This window comes from Gavia stellata, chromosome 10 (genome assembly GCF_030936135.1).
Source record: "Gavia stellata isolate bGavSte3 chromosome 10, bGavSte3.hap2, whole genome shotgun sequence".
NCBI lineage: Eukaryota > Metazoa > Chordata > Aves > Gaviiformes > Gaviidae > Gavia > Gavia stellata.
This window is the reverse complement of record NC_082603.1, coordinates 34,394,067-34,410,526: the sequence shown is the minus strand read 5'-3', so window position 1 is coordinate 34,410,526 and position 16,460 is coordinate 34,394,067. Positions and strand designations below refer to the sequence as shown.

The 16,460-nt window shown below is 43.7% G+C and overlaps 1 protein-coding gene across 1 annotated transcript in view; it reads right to left on the bottom strand.

Annotated features, from left to right (window-relative positions):
- DNAJC6 (DnaJ heat shock protein family (Hsp40) member C6) overlaps positions 1 to 16,460 on the bottom strand; it is a 39,478-nt gene that overhangs the window by 6,051 nt on the left and 16,967 nt on the right. The window contains exons 5-15 of the mRNA XM_059821868.1: positions 13,356 to 13,478; positions 10,604 to 10,737; positions 9,666 to 9,860; positions 9,113 to 9,230; positions 7,404 to 7,483; positions 7,029 to 7,222; positions 6,846 to 6,926; positions 5,516 to 5,962; positions 3,023 to 3,157; positions 1,591 to 1,659; positions 730 to 855 (exon numbers count right to left, since the gene is read on the bottom strand). Coding sequence (XP_059677851.1) covers positions 730 to 855; positions 1,591 to 1,659; positions 3,023 to 3,157; positions 5,516 to 5,962; positions 6,846 to 6,926; positions 7,029 to 7,222; positions 7,404 to 7,483; positions 9,113 to 9,230; positions 9,666 to 9,860; positions 10,604 to 10,737; positions 13,356 to 13,478 — 1,702 coding nt within the window. The remainder of the gene's footprint in view (positions 1 to 729; positions 856 to 1,590; positions 1,660 to 3,022; positions 3,158 to 5,515; positions 5,963 to 6,845; positions 6,927 to 7,028; positions 7,223 to 7,403; positions 7,484 to 9,112; positions 9,231 to 9,665; positions 9,861 to 10,603; positions 10,738 to 13,355; positions 13,479 to 16,460) is intronic.

Below are 16,460 nucleotides of genomic sequence, written 5' to 3'. Positions count from 1 at the left end.
GCAGTGACAAAGGGAAGAAAAATCTATTTACCAGAGTCAGAGAAGCTGACATGCTGGGTTTTAAGGAAAACTTAAATAATTTGTCACAACTGCCTTTTTAACACTGGGGTCAAGGGTTTGCTGATTGTTTTCTGTGATAAAACACGGAGAAAATCCTTGTCTAAGCAGTCAAGCAAACAGTCCTTTGTGGCCAGGTGCAAATGAAAATGGGTTCAGACTCCACCTTTAGACAGTACTGTAAATTAGAGGCAGATTAGCGAGGTTCCACAGGTTTCCTCACAAAGGACAAAAATGACTCAAGTCTAGAAGGAAACAATTCCTCAAGGATCCCGGAAGCTTTGAAGAGCCAAAGGCTGCTCGCAGGCATTGCTCCAAGGTCTGTAGAAACAGTTCTCCAGTCGGAGTTAAACACAGCATCCTTAGCCAGGGACTGTTTAGACTTACGAGATAGGGGTCACACTTTGCAATCTACATAGCCTGCCGAGGTCCCAACAAGTTGTTAGCAGTGTTTTTTGATGGAGGATCAGTAAAAGCACAGATTTGTGAGAACTTACAGAGAATCAGGCCGAAGGGAAAGCTTGAAAGTAGCACTGGCATGCAGGTAAGCTGAGAGAACCCATAGAGCTCTTTGTCACATACCAGGCTGTTCATCCTATTTGTCTAAAACAGAGCTGGTATTTTTTTTTTAATCTTTTTTTTTTTAAAATAAGGGATGCAAACCTGCTAAACTTGCTCCAAGAGTCCCCAGATCAGCAAATGGATCCAGTGTTTGGGGTTTAGGCTGATGAGTGGGAGTGCTATGGAGGGATCCTGTAGGACTGGTGGCAGCTGACTTACTTCCCACACCTAGGCCACCTTAAAGGGGGGGAAGGAAAAAAAAAGAGAAGAGAAAAAGTAACTCAGTTTTTATCTCTATTTCACATGAGTGCAGCTCTTACCCAGTGCTCAGTCACATGATGTTAGAAGACTGCTGTTAAAATTAAGTGTACTATTGTCAGGTTCCTAAGCAGTCTCAACTCAGTGTGGGCCCAGACTAGTTGCCAACCCACTCACAGTTAGGCTCAGCAACAAAAATGTTCCCTAGACTGTCTGCGGTGACAGAGTAATTATGACAAATTGATATATTTTAAGAACTAGAAGCCATCAGGAAGCAACTTTTGGTAGGACATACATACTCTCTCAAGATTAGAAAGAATCATGCTATTGTTTAGCGGCATCCCAGGAACACATAGCACGCCCCAGGTCCTTCTCTCAGCTCCACACTGGAATGGAACACAACTATATACATCCTCACTGAGCATCTGTCTCACTGCAGGCCCTGGTTTCTTGAGGAAGGAAACCCAGATTTTTGAACAAAAAGAGTTTGCTAGTCTCTAGCCAGATCCTCAGTTGGATGACTGGGAGACCAGGACAACAGGCAGCGTACCTGCTGCCACTGAGATGAGGCTGACTAAAATCCTGATTGAAGTTTTGTTGGGAAACAGGGAACCTGTTCTCTGCAATCACTGGTAGCATCTTCCATCTGCATCTCCTCTCTCAGGGCTCCTTAAGGGTTTTTTGTTAAGTGTCCTCAATTTTTATGATACATACCTGGTTTGTTGGGCCAGTCCCAACCACCGGAAACATCTGGTTGTATGGAAACTGTTGGTGTGCTAGAAGCTAAGCAGAATGATTACATATAAATATCTCAAACTAATAGAGCAAAACCAAGATAATCCAGAGTCTAGGAAGAGTAGGGGGCAAGCAGCAGGAGAGACAGTATTGTGTCCACCTGCCATTTGCTAAATTGAAATGAACTTCTCCCCCACGATGGGTATTACAAATGTAACGTTCATTTCTGATCTCATACTTACACAGAGGTAAGTGGGGAAGGACACAGATTTACAGTGTTCATTTTGTGGTGGCTTTGGTCAGAGGCTTTATATATTTATTTATAAAAGCCTTACCAGCAGAATAACACATGGGGTTTAGTGTTTCTGAATACCTCTCAACCCAAGGAAATATTCTACATGCAAAGGGCAAGGATGGAGAAAACAAATACAGCGAAACAGCCCACACTGATGTAAACCAGAAAGAACACACACAGTCCTTCCTTTAACCCTGTATCAGACAAAGCCTGCACATCTATGCAGCTCACCTTGCCAGCAGTTCATTATCTGTAGACACTAGCGCTGTAATTTAATACCTCATCATGCTGGGATACAATTTAAATTCCTCTCATTAGTGCAGCCAGCTCCAAGTGTGACCCAACCATTTTATTTGCAGAGTTAATATCCAATACCCAAGTTTGGCAAAGGAAGGATGCAAGCAGTGCCAGCAGCACACTAGTTCCCTCCTTTGTCATTTTGGCTTTCCAGCGAGACTGTTGCACCCAAGGGACGTGTGTTAGATGATTGGACACAAACGAATTTGTAGCTGAATGTGTTTCAGAGAAGGTTACAACATTAGATTTTGGCACAGGGGGAGAAGGGGACAACTAAGGGACATTTCAAACAACGTAAGAGAAGAAAAAGAGTCCAATAAAGAAAAAAAATACCTTCTCTTCAACTAAGAGTCAAATTCAACTGTGAATTTGGCCAGGGTTACTATCAGATCTAAAGAAAGCAGACGCCTGTAACTAAAATCACCAAAGGACGTGTGCTTTTTCTAGCAGGCTTAATATGCCATGCTCTATTTAGCTCAATTAATGGTAGTTTGGTTCAAACGAGACCTCATAACCACAGGAATATGCAGGCAGACATTCTTCATGGTCTTTTTTTTCATATATACAGATAGCTTATTAATTAAGTATAAGACTTGAGCCAAACAGGTCTCATCCTACCACACTTCAAACTCTGAATATGCTTTAAGTCTAGACACAAAAAGCTCTTTCCTGTTTAGTGGGGTTTCTGTGGTTTAGAGTCATTTTATGGTAAGCATCAGCTGGTCCTTAATAGCTCCATCGCTATTTAAAAGCAGCATGTCATGTGTACTTAAATACACTAGAAGAGCCTCACTTTCTTACCCATGTGAAAGGGATCGCTGTGCACAGTTGGTGAAGGACTTCTTGTTGCTTGAAGGAAAGGATCACCAGGGACAGTTGATGAACCAAGAAAGGAACCCAGGAGGTCTGGACCAGTTTGCTTAGGGCTACTTCCAAATGGATCAAAGGCAGTGGCTGTAAAAACATATTTGAGAAAACTAAATCATTAGCTTGTGCAATGAGCATGCTTCAGGGAAAAGACACTGGTGTGGGGAGAAGAAAACCTAATACCTGCAGATACCAAATAGGAGACAGCATGCAACTGCGAGAGAGAAACTGGAAAATATCAGTACCCCAGCCAAATGCTAGGGGACATAGAAAGCCACAGGACTTGGTCGTGGTAACACATTTGTTGATCTCATCTGTCTTTTCCAAAGAGAGGGGCTGAATTTAGGAGCAGTTGAAGTGAGTATTTAGATACTTAAGCACTTCAGATGAAGTTTCAAATTGCACATACTGCCAATACATAAATGGATGGTGAGGGACAGCCCAGAGCTTGGAGTTAGCACCCTGGCACAATTCCTGCTTCCTCTCAAGAGCTGAACACAGTCCAAGATGATTTTAGGCTGTCAAAGGTTATACATGTCGAGGGTAAAAGGACCGTCTTTTAGAAAGAGCTTTAGAAAATAACTGGTATCTTTTCTATATAGCATCACTTGTTATAAAAATCCAGTTCATTCTCAAACTCCATTTTTGATCAATTTGCTTAGCCTACTGTCTTTCATGTAAAAAAATCCAACAAACCCAACCAACAAAAGAAACCCCTATGAAGGCACACAAATTCTTACTTGCCAACAATTTTAAGGTAAAGAGCATCTTGAACAGAGATGCTATATATACTACTGTAAGGAAGATACAATCCTGAGACACTATGCATTGTGTTAGTGATGCTACTCATTACTTATGTTACTCCTTGTTTAGGATACTCAATAAATTACTATTCTTCACTTATCTCGCAAGCTTTTATTCTTGCTTTCCTGGCTTGGGACAAGTTAGCTGTGCAATACCTTTCCTCTCCCTTTCAAGCACCAATCTGGCCTCTGCAAAGCAACATCATGCAACTCTTGTTGTTACGCTGCTCGACAGCAACATCCAGAATTCTTTTCCTGATACTGTTGCTGTACCTCTGCCTTGTGAGGTGCGTGTCTGCACAGCCTTCCAATGCCTGGGCGAGAGCTCTCAGACCGAGTGTACAACAGCCACAGCAAGATGAACCTTCTCCATATACAGGCAGTCCAATTTCTTCCACTGAAACTTGTATTCTTCTTCCCTCTCCTGTGTCCAGTCCTCAGTCTCCTCTTCCCTCCCTTTGCAAGTCTCGGAACAAGGAGATTATAACTGCTCCTGTCCCTTTCATTTCAAAAAACACCATAGACAAATCTGGTGTTTGGGCATACTAGTAGACAAACCTCCAGAAACCCACAGTTTTTTTATTCTAGCTGAGAAAGGAGGACTCAAGAAGCATCTTCAGAAATTGGCTGCATGGCCGTCCTGTGGTAGGTGCTACCGGTGTCAGCCCCAGCATTGCCCAAGTCTGCGCCTCCTTAACGAAAAAATACCATTTCTGTACAAGAAAGTTGGCAGGTGTTGCAAATGCTTTAAGTTATTAATTGCTGAGAAAAAGTTAAGCAAGCACACTGTGCTCTTTGAATCGGGTACATCTTGACAACATCAGCTCCTAAACCGTAATATAAAGAATCAGGTCAAACCAAACACGGGGAGGCTGTGCACATCGAGTGCTATCGGCTATCACATCGAGTCACTTGTTTGCATTTTGCTTTTGGCAAAATTGACCATCTATTCCAGAGGCGCCGAGTGAACCTGAGCAACTTGGATTGGGCTCTTTACCTGTTCACTTACGAATTACTTTCACTTGCTCTCCTCCATTCACATAACCAAGAGATCCCTCTTTCTAATATCTATTCAGCCACTCCTTCTGCCAGACTGATCTCAGTCTGTCTTTGAAGAAACAAAAGATCTTCTTGTATTCCCTATCTTGTCTGCAGAAAGATCAGAAATAGCAGAACTGTGGAGCCATATTTCATAATCCAGGATCAGTATCATAGCTCCAAACCCCCTGAAGTTAAAAGACAAATTAAATTCAAACTGCTATGGGTCTACCCAAAACCTAAGAGTCTTTTTTTAAATGAACACATGCTCTCCTCACACGCATTACTGGACGCATAGTACGAGCAAAACTGATAATCTCCAGTGGCTGTCAACGTAAAGAGCCAGCCAAACACTTGGGTGAGCTCCAGTAGAGACTTTAGGGAACAAACTAGATAATATGGTTCATGTTCTTGACTGTGAAGATGCACCAACTCCTGTCTCAGAGTAGATGAGCTGGTTGGCCTCTTGGGATCCCTTGCAACTCTTAATTTTCATTAAACGAGTATACCCAAGAGGAATCCAACAGCCCAGAGCAGATCACCCAGGTGGGACTCTCAAAGCACGTGCTCCATCAAGTCACGCACTAAGCATAGCCACTATTACCTTCTCCTACCCTTGGGGACGGGGATGGGGATGCCGAAGCTGCGGAACGCCGAGGAGTTGACTGCACAGATCCAGGTCCCCCCACATGAAAGACCTCCTCAGCAGCGGGCTGTCCACTTTGACTCTGGGAACTTGGCCCACCAACCCCAAACAAATCATTCAGCAAGTCTGAGTTAGAGGGGGCAGCAGTGGGCTGCGAGGGAAAACTCTTGCTCATAGGGCTACCGTCCAGGCCCAGCAGGTCCACGTCTTCAGGCGGAGGTGGTGCCGGAGGCTCTTGCTGCTTTTTGCTGTGTTTTGGTGTCCCGTGAGGCTTGTCACCGCTGGCATTACTGTGCTGACTGGAAAGGGACAAGAGTTCGTCATCTGACTGTTCGCTTTCCTCATGCACCAACGCTGCTCGATCCTCTGAGGTGGGGTGAGAGCTACTTTTGTCAGATTTCTGATCTAAATGATGATTAAAAATAAAATTAGGTAGCTGTTAGTTTTGTCATCACAAAGGTCCCATAAAAATCAGCTTACATGCAGAACAAAAGGCTACTGAGAAAACCATAGCAGCATTTTGCTGGATTTTTTAAAATCCAGCGTCCTTTGCAATAAGCGTCCTTTGCAAAGATTAACTTAAAGTCTTTGCTGGTCTGTATTGTAAGGAACCAGCTTTATTGACCAGGAAACACAGACAGAGGTTAACTGACTCTCCTCAAGCCTGAAGAGCCAGCGAGTGTAAGGCCTACAGATGCAAACTGAACAAGTTTCTGCGTCAGGGCCAAGCATCCAGGATGATCTCCAGCCATGCCTCAAAATCCAGGCAAAACAAGGCTCATCATTGAAAACGAGTAGGGATGTAAACCACCCTCCTAGCTGTGCCCACACGGACTTCTTATGCTGGGCTCCTACCTAGCATGGTGCTGATGCCAGAGGAGGAACACTGCATTCGGCAGCACCATGAGGTTTTCAAGGTGTCCGGCGCTATTAAATGGCCTCTCAGGCAAAGACTCTCAGTGCTGTGTTCTTATAGCACTGTATATAAAGTGCAACATTAGGAAAAAACAGCTTAAATTTGATTTTAGCATCAAGGAAGCCTAGGGCAAAGCTTTACACTAGAACAACATCAATAATTGGCATCTACGGCACAAGCAGGCAATGTTTGAAGAGGACGTAGGAAATTAATTCCTACTCAGTTGCAACATAAGGGTGTGACCAGCAATACACTGTGATCTAATGGGAAAGACATGTTACAATCAGATCCTTCAGCCTGACTCGGGAGCGGGGGGGGAAGTTGTTTAGCTTGTTCGAAGCAGATTTTACTTTGAAGACCAAGTCTGCATACCTTGCCAGCTGAGAGATGAGAAGAATGCACTCTGTCCAACATTTCTTATGTTATCCTGGGGTGAATCAGTGGGACCTTTACCTGCAGCACAGAGCACCAAAAAAATAAATCAAATCAAGCAAAACAAAGGTCAGCATGCAGGTAAACATATAAATTAAGTGAGCAAACCTGCGCAGCTCTCACCTGCCAAAGCAAGAGTGTCCTGATGCTCCTGATGAGAGGAGAAGAGAATGGTTGGGTTGATGTCTTTTGTCGTGAAGTTCTCCCATGGGGGAGTTAATTCCGTTTGTCTATCGGTAGATTGTATTTCTATCTCCAGTATAACATGAAAGAGCTGAGGATATTTGTCTGGAGAGTCACAGGCATCCAGTTCAGGCCTAAATGGGGACAAGAGTCATTTAGGTAAAAAGGAAAGGATATTTCTGCAAAGCTATATAAAGTCTTTCAAAATATGCAAGCAATACAGAATTTTCTCATTTCATTTGTGAATATTCTCCTTCAGCCTTCATAAGGCTATTATGCTTCAGGTTTGATTAATGTTCAGCTTAAAATACTCACTTGGTGAATTTTAGTGTGGTTGTTCCCAGGGCTATGAATCCAGTATGAAATTGAATTTGGAATATTTGTGTGTTGGTCATCTGAAAAAACACAGAGCACCAAACTGAACAAGTACTTAAATTCATTAAATGAAAATATTTGTTGATAGCACATGCAGACAGTTAGTTAAGTCTACCATACTACCAGTTACTATATAGACTAATTATAACTCCTATATAAGCTAATTCATTCTGCTTGTTCTACAGAAAGCAGAGCTTTTCCTTCTCAAACCCAAATATTTCCATCAGCCTTAAATTCTGCTGCTGCTGCCTCCACACAGCAGAGTGCCTTCACAGCGGTCAGGAATATGTCTTCATCCCCTGCTCATCTTCATTTCTGGGATCTACTTGACATTTTAGCTCTTAAATGAAACCGATATCTGTTTCCACTGAATATACTGACTGGAGCAACAGGTTTGTACCCCAGGAAAATAAAACACCATTTCACTCGCAACAGAGGCTTCAGTAAAGTGTCATCTATACAGAAAACAGCACCAGTAACAAATTAAGAAGAGAAAAACATTCATTGGTCACTCTGCAACTTGAATACTAAGGTTGCGAATGTATCATCAGGAAAATTATCAAGATCTCAGATTAAAGTATCAGTGGATAAAGTGACTGTTGGAGAACGCAGCCACCACACCCTGCTAGTTGCGGGAGTCCGGGAGCTCTTCTGCCTGACCAGCCATGCAGCACCTGTCTACGGGCAGCAAATGAGGTGGTACTCAAAGCAGGTGGGACAAAATTTGGTTCTTCCCTCACTTTTTGTGCTTTAAGTCACTGCAATTTAAACAGGTTATTTCACCGAGTGAGCTAATCAACCCTCGTCACTACAAAGGTTAATGGAGCAACTTAGTGTATGACAACTACTAATTCAGTTTTTGCAGATCCAAGTTTTGTAGGCCGAACAGACTGCCTTTCCAAATTCCTCTTCCGCAATTACAAGAGCCAGAGACAGCATTTTAAAGTCACTCTCAAAGCCTAGAATAGCACGGACCTATACGTAGTTTCACTGTCAGCACTGCTCCTGTGTTATGGGACGGAGACATCAGGGTGTGCTCACTCTAGCAGCCCTCTATTCTCTCTCCCCAGTTTCCACTGTCTCCCATTTCTTTGATTTGCTAGTATTAAGAGGCTTTTTGACTATGAAGAGGGTGGCTGGCTGACCAGCCTGTGCCTTAAACAGTCTTTCCTATCCCCATGAGTGACCAATCCACCCAAATTGCCTTTTTGCCCTAACAACCAAAAAAGGTGAAGGCTGCTCTAGAGTAAGCAAAACCGACACCATGCAGGAGCAATGGCTCAGTAAATCATTCTAATTTGAGCAGAAAATCTTCCATCGTCTTAGAGCGCGTAGGTGGTAGAGGCTTTGGTTGTGGTTTGCCCTGAGCTGGTTACTGATGGACGGTTTCTGTCTTCTGCATCAGCTGGAAGGATTCTACACCTTATCAGTAGACACCATATCCATAAAGTGATACCAGAGGCATCATGGACTTCTCCATATGCAGTTCTTTGTTTTCACTTGGCACTGCTCAAATTTGTCTTATGTCTACTGTTGAGTAAGGAAACTTTCATCACAAGTGCCATGTGCATTCTTAGACCCCATATTTAGCCACCTCTTGGTTAGCAACATTGCCTCTATCATGCAAGAGAAGTTAAACAAACTCCTACTTTTGCTTGAAGGCGTCCCCCAATGGTTGATCTCATATGGTAGACAGAAACAACAACATCTCCATGGACAGTGGCTCCCAGTGGAATTAGGACTTTCCCTTCCTGCACCCGGTATTCTCTTTGAGAAGAGAAAGAAGAGAAGAAAAGAGAAAGAAAAGAGAAGGAAATCCACAATTAAGCTCCCTTCCACAATGCCATTACCACCCATCAACAATGCCAACATAAAAGCTATCATCTCGTTCAGGCCAAGCAAACAGAAGGTGCATTCAGCGCTCTGCTTAATGTTAGGTTTAGTTGAAACACAAACGCTTCACAGGGGAAACCAACACAGCACTGAAGTATCTCTCTGAAGGTCTCCCACCGCGTGACAACTTCAGACTCACTCTGGCAGCTTATTCCAACACTAGGCACCAACCTTCAATTAATAAATGCACTCCATCATTTATCAGGCAGTCTGGCAATGACTGCAGCACAGATAGTAGCCACATTACAGCAAAACAAAAGCCTCCCTGCCTTAAGCTGCTAAGGATGGTAGGAGATCACAGCAACTCACTTCATTCTTTCATACTCCTGGGACGTGGTAAGGATTCTGGTTTCTCCGCTGAGAATGTCGCAGAAGGGCCGGCACCCATTTCGTTGCTTGTTGAAACAGGGGACTGGACTGAGGGTGACTGATTTGATCGTAAGTGGTTTGCAGTGAGGAATGACAGGCTTGTCTGCTATTAGATCACAAATGTATCCTATGTATCTGCAGACAGAGAAAGCCATTACTGAAATCTCTCCTCTAAGTGACTAATTTTCATTCTGAACTTGAAGTCTACCTTGAAATCCAGTGAAAGTGCGATTCTTTCACAGTTCCAGGACCAGAGTTTCCATGTACTCCAGCATCCTCGCAGCTGGAACAAAATCTACGCTTCAATTTCAGTTTAATTATAAGAACTGGAGCTCGAGAGGAAGGAAGTTGGCCTTTAGCTCGGAGCTGAAGATCATTTCTCCTCACCTTTTAGGAGAGAAGGTGCTGAGCAATGGTTTTTCTGGTTTACCGGTAGAAGTTTGCCTTCTGTTTTACGTGCACGTAGCAGATTAATTACTTTGTTAGTCATGTACTGAAGGATCATTACTATTACATACATAACACTACATCTTTTGTTTGCTCTGACAGGCAGTTTTTCCCCTGCTTAATGGACATTGTAAAAAAGACATTTTCACAGTGTAAACTCCTATAAGGATGAAGCTGACATAGGGAGAGGGATTCACCCAGGCCCTGTTAACTACAGGTTTGTCAGCTCTCCTGAAGCAGCGAGCAAAGCTGTTGTAGTATTTCATTTTATTCCTCCATTACTGTTATACCAAGGAAAAAGGAAGTGGCCTTAAACATCAGTTAAGACCTGTCAAAGCTAAGCGCCGTGGCTAATACACGAGTACTGCTTGGGCAGTTTTTAGAGTGAGGAATATAGCGTGCTCGCATAGCATTTAGCCAGTATACCCTACCTCCTGTGAGATGGCCACAGTACAATTCCAGGTCTCTTTGTGTTCAGCAACTGCATAGCAGGGCCTGGATTAGAGAAGAGGTGACAGAAACAGAACATCGCACTGACCAGAACGGCTGAGGCTGCACGGCCATCCTGTTAAGGAAAGGGGCGGGGGGAGAAAAATGTGTAAGTATCAGAGACGGCCTTTAAATTTCAGCAGAACACTCTACTTTTCCTTAAATCACATAAAATAGTTTCTCCAGAGAGACTAGGATTAAGACTGGATGATGATGATGAATTTCCAGTGCTGTGTCATTTGTTTAATACCTAGGACTTCAGTGAGCGGCACTGGCCTGGATCAAAGCTAAGATAATATCCAGTAAGCAGCCAAAACTGAGGATGGTTTAGACTTGTTTTGAAAGCCCAGAAGTACATTCTGCCTACAAATATCGGTGTTTCATGGCTGCTCCCAACCTGTAATATTACAATTATTTCAAACTTAGGCCTGGAACTGCCCACAGGGATCAGAGTACACCCGTCCCACAGCTGCAGGCAGTCGCCTGATAGAAATTTAACCTAGAAGAGTTCACAAACAATAAAAAAAAAAAAAATCCAGCCTAAGGCTTCCTCACCCAAACAGCTCCAGAGCCTTCAACCTACGGATTGTTCCTGAACAAGTCTACTTTTTATTTAGGGTGATAATGAAGGGAAGTGGGTTTACTGAGGCAGACTGATAAAAAAAGACCAGAAATACAGAAAACGCAGGAGAGACTCAAAGTACCCCCAGCACCCTGGGTCCCTGCTATACCCAGAAATACATGAGGTGATGAGCCATACAGACCATACCCCAGCTCTGGTGAGCCAAACAAAAAGAAAAAGCCCTTCCACCAAGCTTCCACCAAAATCCAAGTCTGATGCCTGCTTCCTTTTGGATGCACATTCATGGTGCAGCAATGGCTACCAGAGCCTGCTCAGTAAGTGACAGAAGACCCAGAAGTCAAGGTTCATTTACAAGGACGGAGTGGGCAGCCTGCTGCCCCATCAGGCAGGCAGTCACCCTCCAAGTCTGAAACACAAGTGAAAAGTTATACAGGCTCCTTGAAATTACTTACTTCAGGCACCTTTTAGGCACACCAGCCATCCTGCAGGATTTGCCGTACCAGAGCTGACCCAGACCCCAGTAACCTGCTGAGCCTGAGCACGTGCTCAAGGTTAACAGGCTATTTGCTCTTTTAAGGTTTAGCCCCTGCCAGTTGCTCTGAAAAGATCTCTCAGGTTCATAAAACTAAGTGGGCTTCTGCAGACTCCTTAGAAAGTGTTAAAAAGGACTCCCTGAGCTTTACAGCACTATTCTGATATTCATTGCTCAAAGGACAGTAAAAGAATTTGATTCTTGAGCTAGATTTCCAGGACTGGAGGCATCAAGTGCGTCTTCATCTCTATTTGAATGGAATTTATACCCCGTAGCCGCTGGCTGTGCTACGCAAGGCAGGAACACTAGACTCGTATATAAGGTCTATGCAGTTTGGGATCAGTCATTTGCCCTGTTCCTTCCAGTTCATGCTGATCAGGGCTGACAACCTCCTGGATTTAATTTAGGCTCCAGGAGCAAACCAGAACTCTTCTTTTGGGCATTACCATCAGTATTAAAGGTTGTATGGGATAAATGACAAGTTAGTCATACAGAATCACACCACTCTCACGCATCCTATCTACACATTGCTCAGAACTGAATAGCCCTGACGGGGGATTTAGCAACCCTTTCAGCTGTGGTGGACAAAGAGGAGCAGAAGGCAACCGGACTTCTTCAGCCAGGCCTGACAAGTAGTGACCGCAAGAGACTTTAACAACCTCAGTTTCACAGTTCGACAGAATTCCCAACTATGTGTTTTCTCCCCAGCAATCATCAGTAACCTTCAGTCTAGAGGCTGCATTTTGTCCTGCGACTACTTACAATAAAATGCAAAGCCATAACAGGCTGACAATCCTTACGGTCAGTTCTCGGGTGAAGTTCTAACCTTTTTGCTACTTGTCACCTCTGGTAGTTCACTGCTAGAACAATTGTGACCTCTCTAGCTTTGCATTCTTGCTTCTCGTTCAGTGTTAGGGCTTCCAGATTAGCTATGTAGCTGCACATGGAAGATGACGTCCCTTTCTATGGGGGTCCATTTTCACAGAATCACAGAATCACTAAGGTTGGAAAAGACCTGTCAGATCACCAAGTCCAACCACCAACCCAACCCCACCATGCCCACTAAACCATGCCCCGCAGTGCCACGTCCACACGTTCCTTGAACACCTCCAGGGAGGGTGACTCCACCACCTCCCTGGGCAGCCTCTTCCAATGCTTCACCGCTCTCTCAGGAAAGACATTTCTCCTAATATCCAGCCTGAACCTCCCCTGGCGCAACTGGAGGCCATCTCCTCTTGTCCTGTCACTTGTCACCTGGGAGAAGAGACCAGCACCCACCTCCCCACAACCCCCTTTCAGGGAGTTGCAGAGAGCGATGAGGTCTCCCCTCAGCCTCCTCTCCTCCAGACTGAACAACCCCAGCTCCCTCAGCCGCTCCTCATCAGACTTGTGCTCCAGACCCCTCACCAGCTCCGTCACCCTTCTCTGGACACGCTCCAGCACCTCAGTGTCATTCTTGTAGTGAGGGGCCCAAAACTAGAATTGTCACCATCCTTGTACACAGATTCTAGACACACAAACTGCAATACAACTTATGACTCACAGGTCTAAAAACGTGGTTACTTTTTGGTGTGCTTACCATGCAGTGGATGACACACACGTTTTTGGGGTTCTGCTGTAGCCAGTTGTGCATGTTCTTACAGACAGCGTAGAGGTTGTGCAGACTGGGCGCTTGTCGCACTGGCCAGCTACATTCAGATACCTGCAGGAATCGCACAGTGAACAAAAGGCAGCTTCATAAGAGCGGTAAGCAATGCATGCTTTTACAAATGCTTTCTGCCAAGAAACGTACTTCTCTTTTACAACCTAGAGTTATGTACTTGAAACCTACTCCAACTCTTCTCATGCATAATTCTGCTCCATGACTTTCATGAATTATAAGGAGACAAACGAAAAAGAATTCTCAGTTAAATAACATAATATTGATGTATTTTCACTGACTATACATTTTAAAAAATTTACATTCCAAGTCAGATTCTCTGGAGTGGCCTTTCATAACACTCCAGTCTCACAGCAGCACATTGATTTCTGCTATGTCTAAAGCCTTCGTACAACTCGTCCCTAAAAACTATGGCTCTGATTTTCAAAGGACACTGAGCATCTGTTGTTCTCAGTCATTTTGTGTCATAGGATTTTCAAGCCCTATTTGACAGGTATTAGACTGATGAAAGGGAAAGTTCTGTTAAAAAAAAAAATCATATCTGAACGAGTATAGTTAAGATATGAGCCAGAAAAATTAATGACTTCTTAGAGCTGAAAAACCACAAATCCTAAAGTAAGCCTAGTTACTATTCATCGATGTACTAGTTCTGAGTCATAACACTTATCTCAAGAACAGTCCTTGCAGTCTCAAACAGCACATCAAATAGCCTTCTACAGACATCTCCGCTTCATCTGGTTTTAATTGAAATATCTTTTTTATAAAGGCATTTCTGGCCAGAAGAAATTTAAAGGAGAAACGTCATGAGGCTTGTCCTCAGACAAAGAATTGGTTCTCTCTCTCAGCTGACATTTGGATCCTGCTTAATGAGAACCAGGGGCAGGAAGGAGATGGTTTGCCCAGATGGTCTTAAATAGCCGTATGATTTCCATACCTGACCGTTTCATCTCTCAGAGGAAGGAAGTGCTCCAGGTTTTATAAAACTTGTATTTAAGGTTCTCTGTTACATACACCTGCACAACATCTTACAGCAGAAACAGGAATCCCAACTCAAACCAGAGAACCGTCAGGCTGTGTTTTGTCTCAAGCAACGGCTCCGATGACACCCAGAGGATACAGGGCCAGAGCAAGCAGGCAGCCCTGCCTAACCCCCCGCATCCGTCCCGCTGCCAGCCTTCCTGAGCTTAGCACTTGGGAGATTTGTGTCTCATCTGATATCTAATTAGATATTTGTCTATTCGCATTTTAGACTCATGAAAGTTTTTGGTCTCCACAATATCCTGAAATTCAGCTGTGCACTTGGCGAGCAAGTGCAGGTTCGCATTGCAGAAGCTACCCAACAAGTCAATCCATGCTCAAGCTTTGGAAAGCAGTGAATGACCATTCCCTATTTATCCTCTCTACAGCACTATACTCATCCCCCATCTTCTCCTGTCTCTCTAGTTTATTTCATTCCTTCTGTTGTATATGCTTGATTTTTCCCTTGTCTATTCCTTTTCTGTGCATTTTCAGGAAGGGCCGAGGGGGCACAAAACACCCAAAGGTTCACTATCAGTCACCCCCAGCGCAGGAACAGCCCGCGTTAGCTTTCTGTTCCACGGACCTGACAGCGTATGCGCTGCTGCAGTTATGGGACCATTGTAAAAGCTGAATTACAGAGTGATAGTAAACATTTATTCAATTCTTTAATAGAGCCAGAGCACTGATGCCATAAGTGACATATATTATTTTATATTATCAATTATTTTATATCAAGCAAAAGTCTTCTCCTCCCAGCCCCAACTACTTTTGCAGCAGGCTTCTGGAGGCACAAGATCCGCTTGCAGTTAGACCACTAAAACACGATTCAGATTCCGAGTGGCTGTTAAAATTAATATGACCAGTGACCCTTTCACTGACAATTTTATGAACAGACCTCATGACAGCACACTGCCAAGCATCTGGAAATCCGTTATCAGTTATCAAGTAAATAACATACATTTCCCAACAGTCCATAATTATACATTTACTTTGCCTATAATTACACATCTGCCTGCTGGTTTGCAATTAGGAAGTTAAATACGCACTATGTAACATTTCATTTATTTCAAACATAACCTCACCACCACTCATCAAAGACAACCTTACAGAAAAGTAACAGGAATTCTTCTAGAGCTTTGGAAATAAGCAGCCAGTGCTTGTTTTACTTGAGCAGCAGGGCAGCAACAGCCAAGAATGTGACCCATCAGGGACTTGGAAGTTTGGTTTTGCTGTTTACCGCTATATTTGAGTTATATGTTTTCAAACTGCTCCTGCTTCCTCGAGCAGCCGTGAACTCTCCTCTCCTGCCGGGGCGACGAGGCAGGGAGGAGAACGGAGCACAACCAGATTTGAGCAGTGGGTTTTAGTGTTCGTAGTCCCCTCTTCTCCTCAATAGGCTGGGCACTTGGGGCTTCGCGCCCCGCACAGCCACGTCAGGGCAGGAAAATGACCCAGCAGGACATTAACTGTCATCTCCTTCCTGTGCCACTATGCAGGAAAGTTCTCTACTTTTTTTTTTTAAAGAAAAGAGTTTTAAATAAGATTGAAGTGAAAGCCTTTTGAACTCCTAAGAAGTGTGTGTCTCAGAACTTCAGCTCATCTGGCATCCTCATCCAATGCAGAAAATACTCTTAATGTGATTTCACCTCCTTGATAGCCCATTAGTATTTTTTTCCAATATATACGAAGTTCAACCTTATAATTTTAATCGTTTCATGTTTCATCTGATCTCACATATTCTGTTCTGCACATTTCATTTTCCTGAAAAACACTTGAGTCAGTGTTTCCTAGCCCATAACCTGAAAGTACAATATTTCAAGAAAAGACGCATCATTTTCTTCCTGTGTGTGTCAAAGCAATAGCTTAACAAATCACCTAGTCATGCTTCGAGAACAATGCACGAAGTCATCTGTCAAGCCGTTGGATAGGGTAGGAGATAAAACACAGCGGATGGAGGAGTTACGGCCAGGTCAAGCAATATACCAACAGATGTTTAATGTTGGG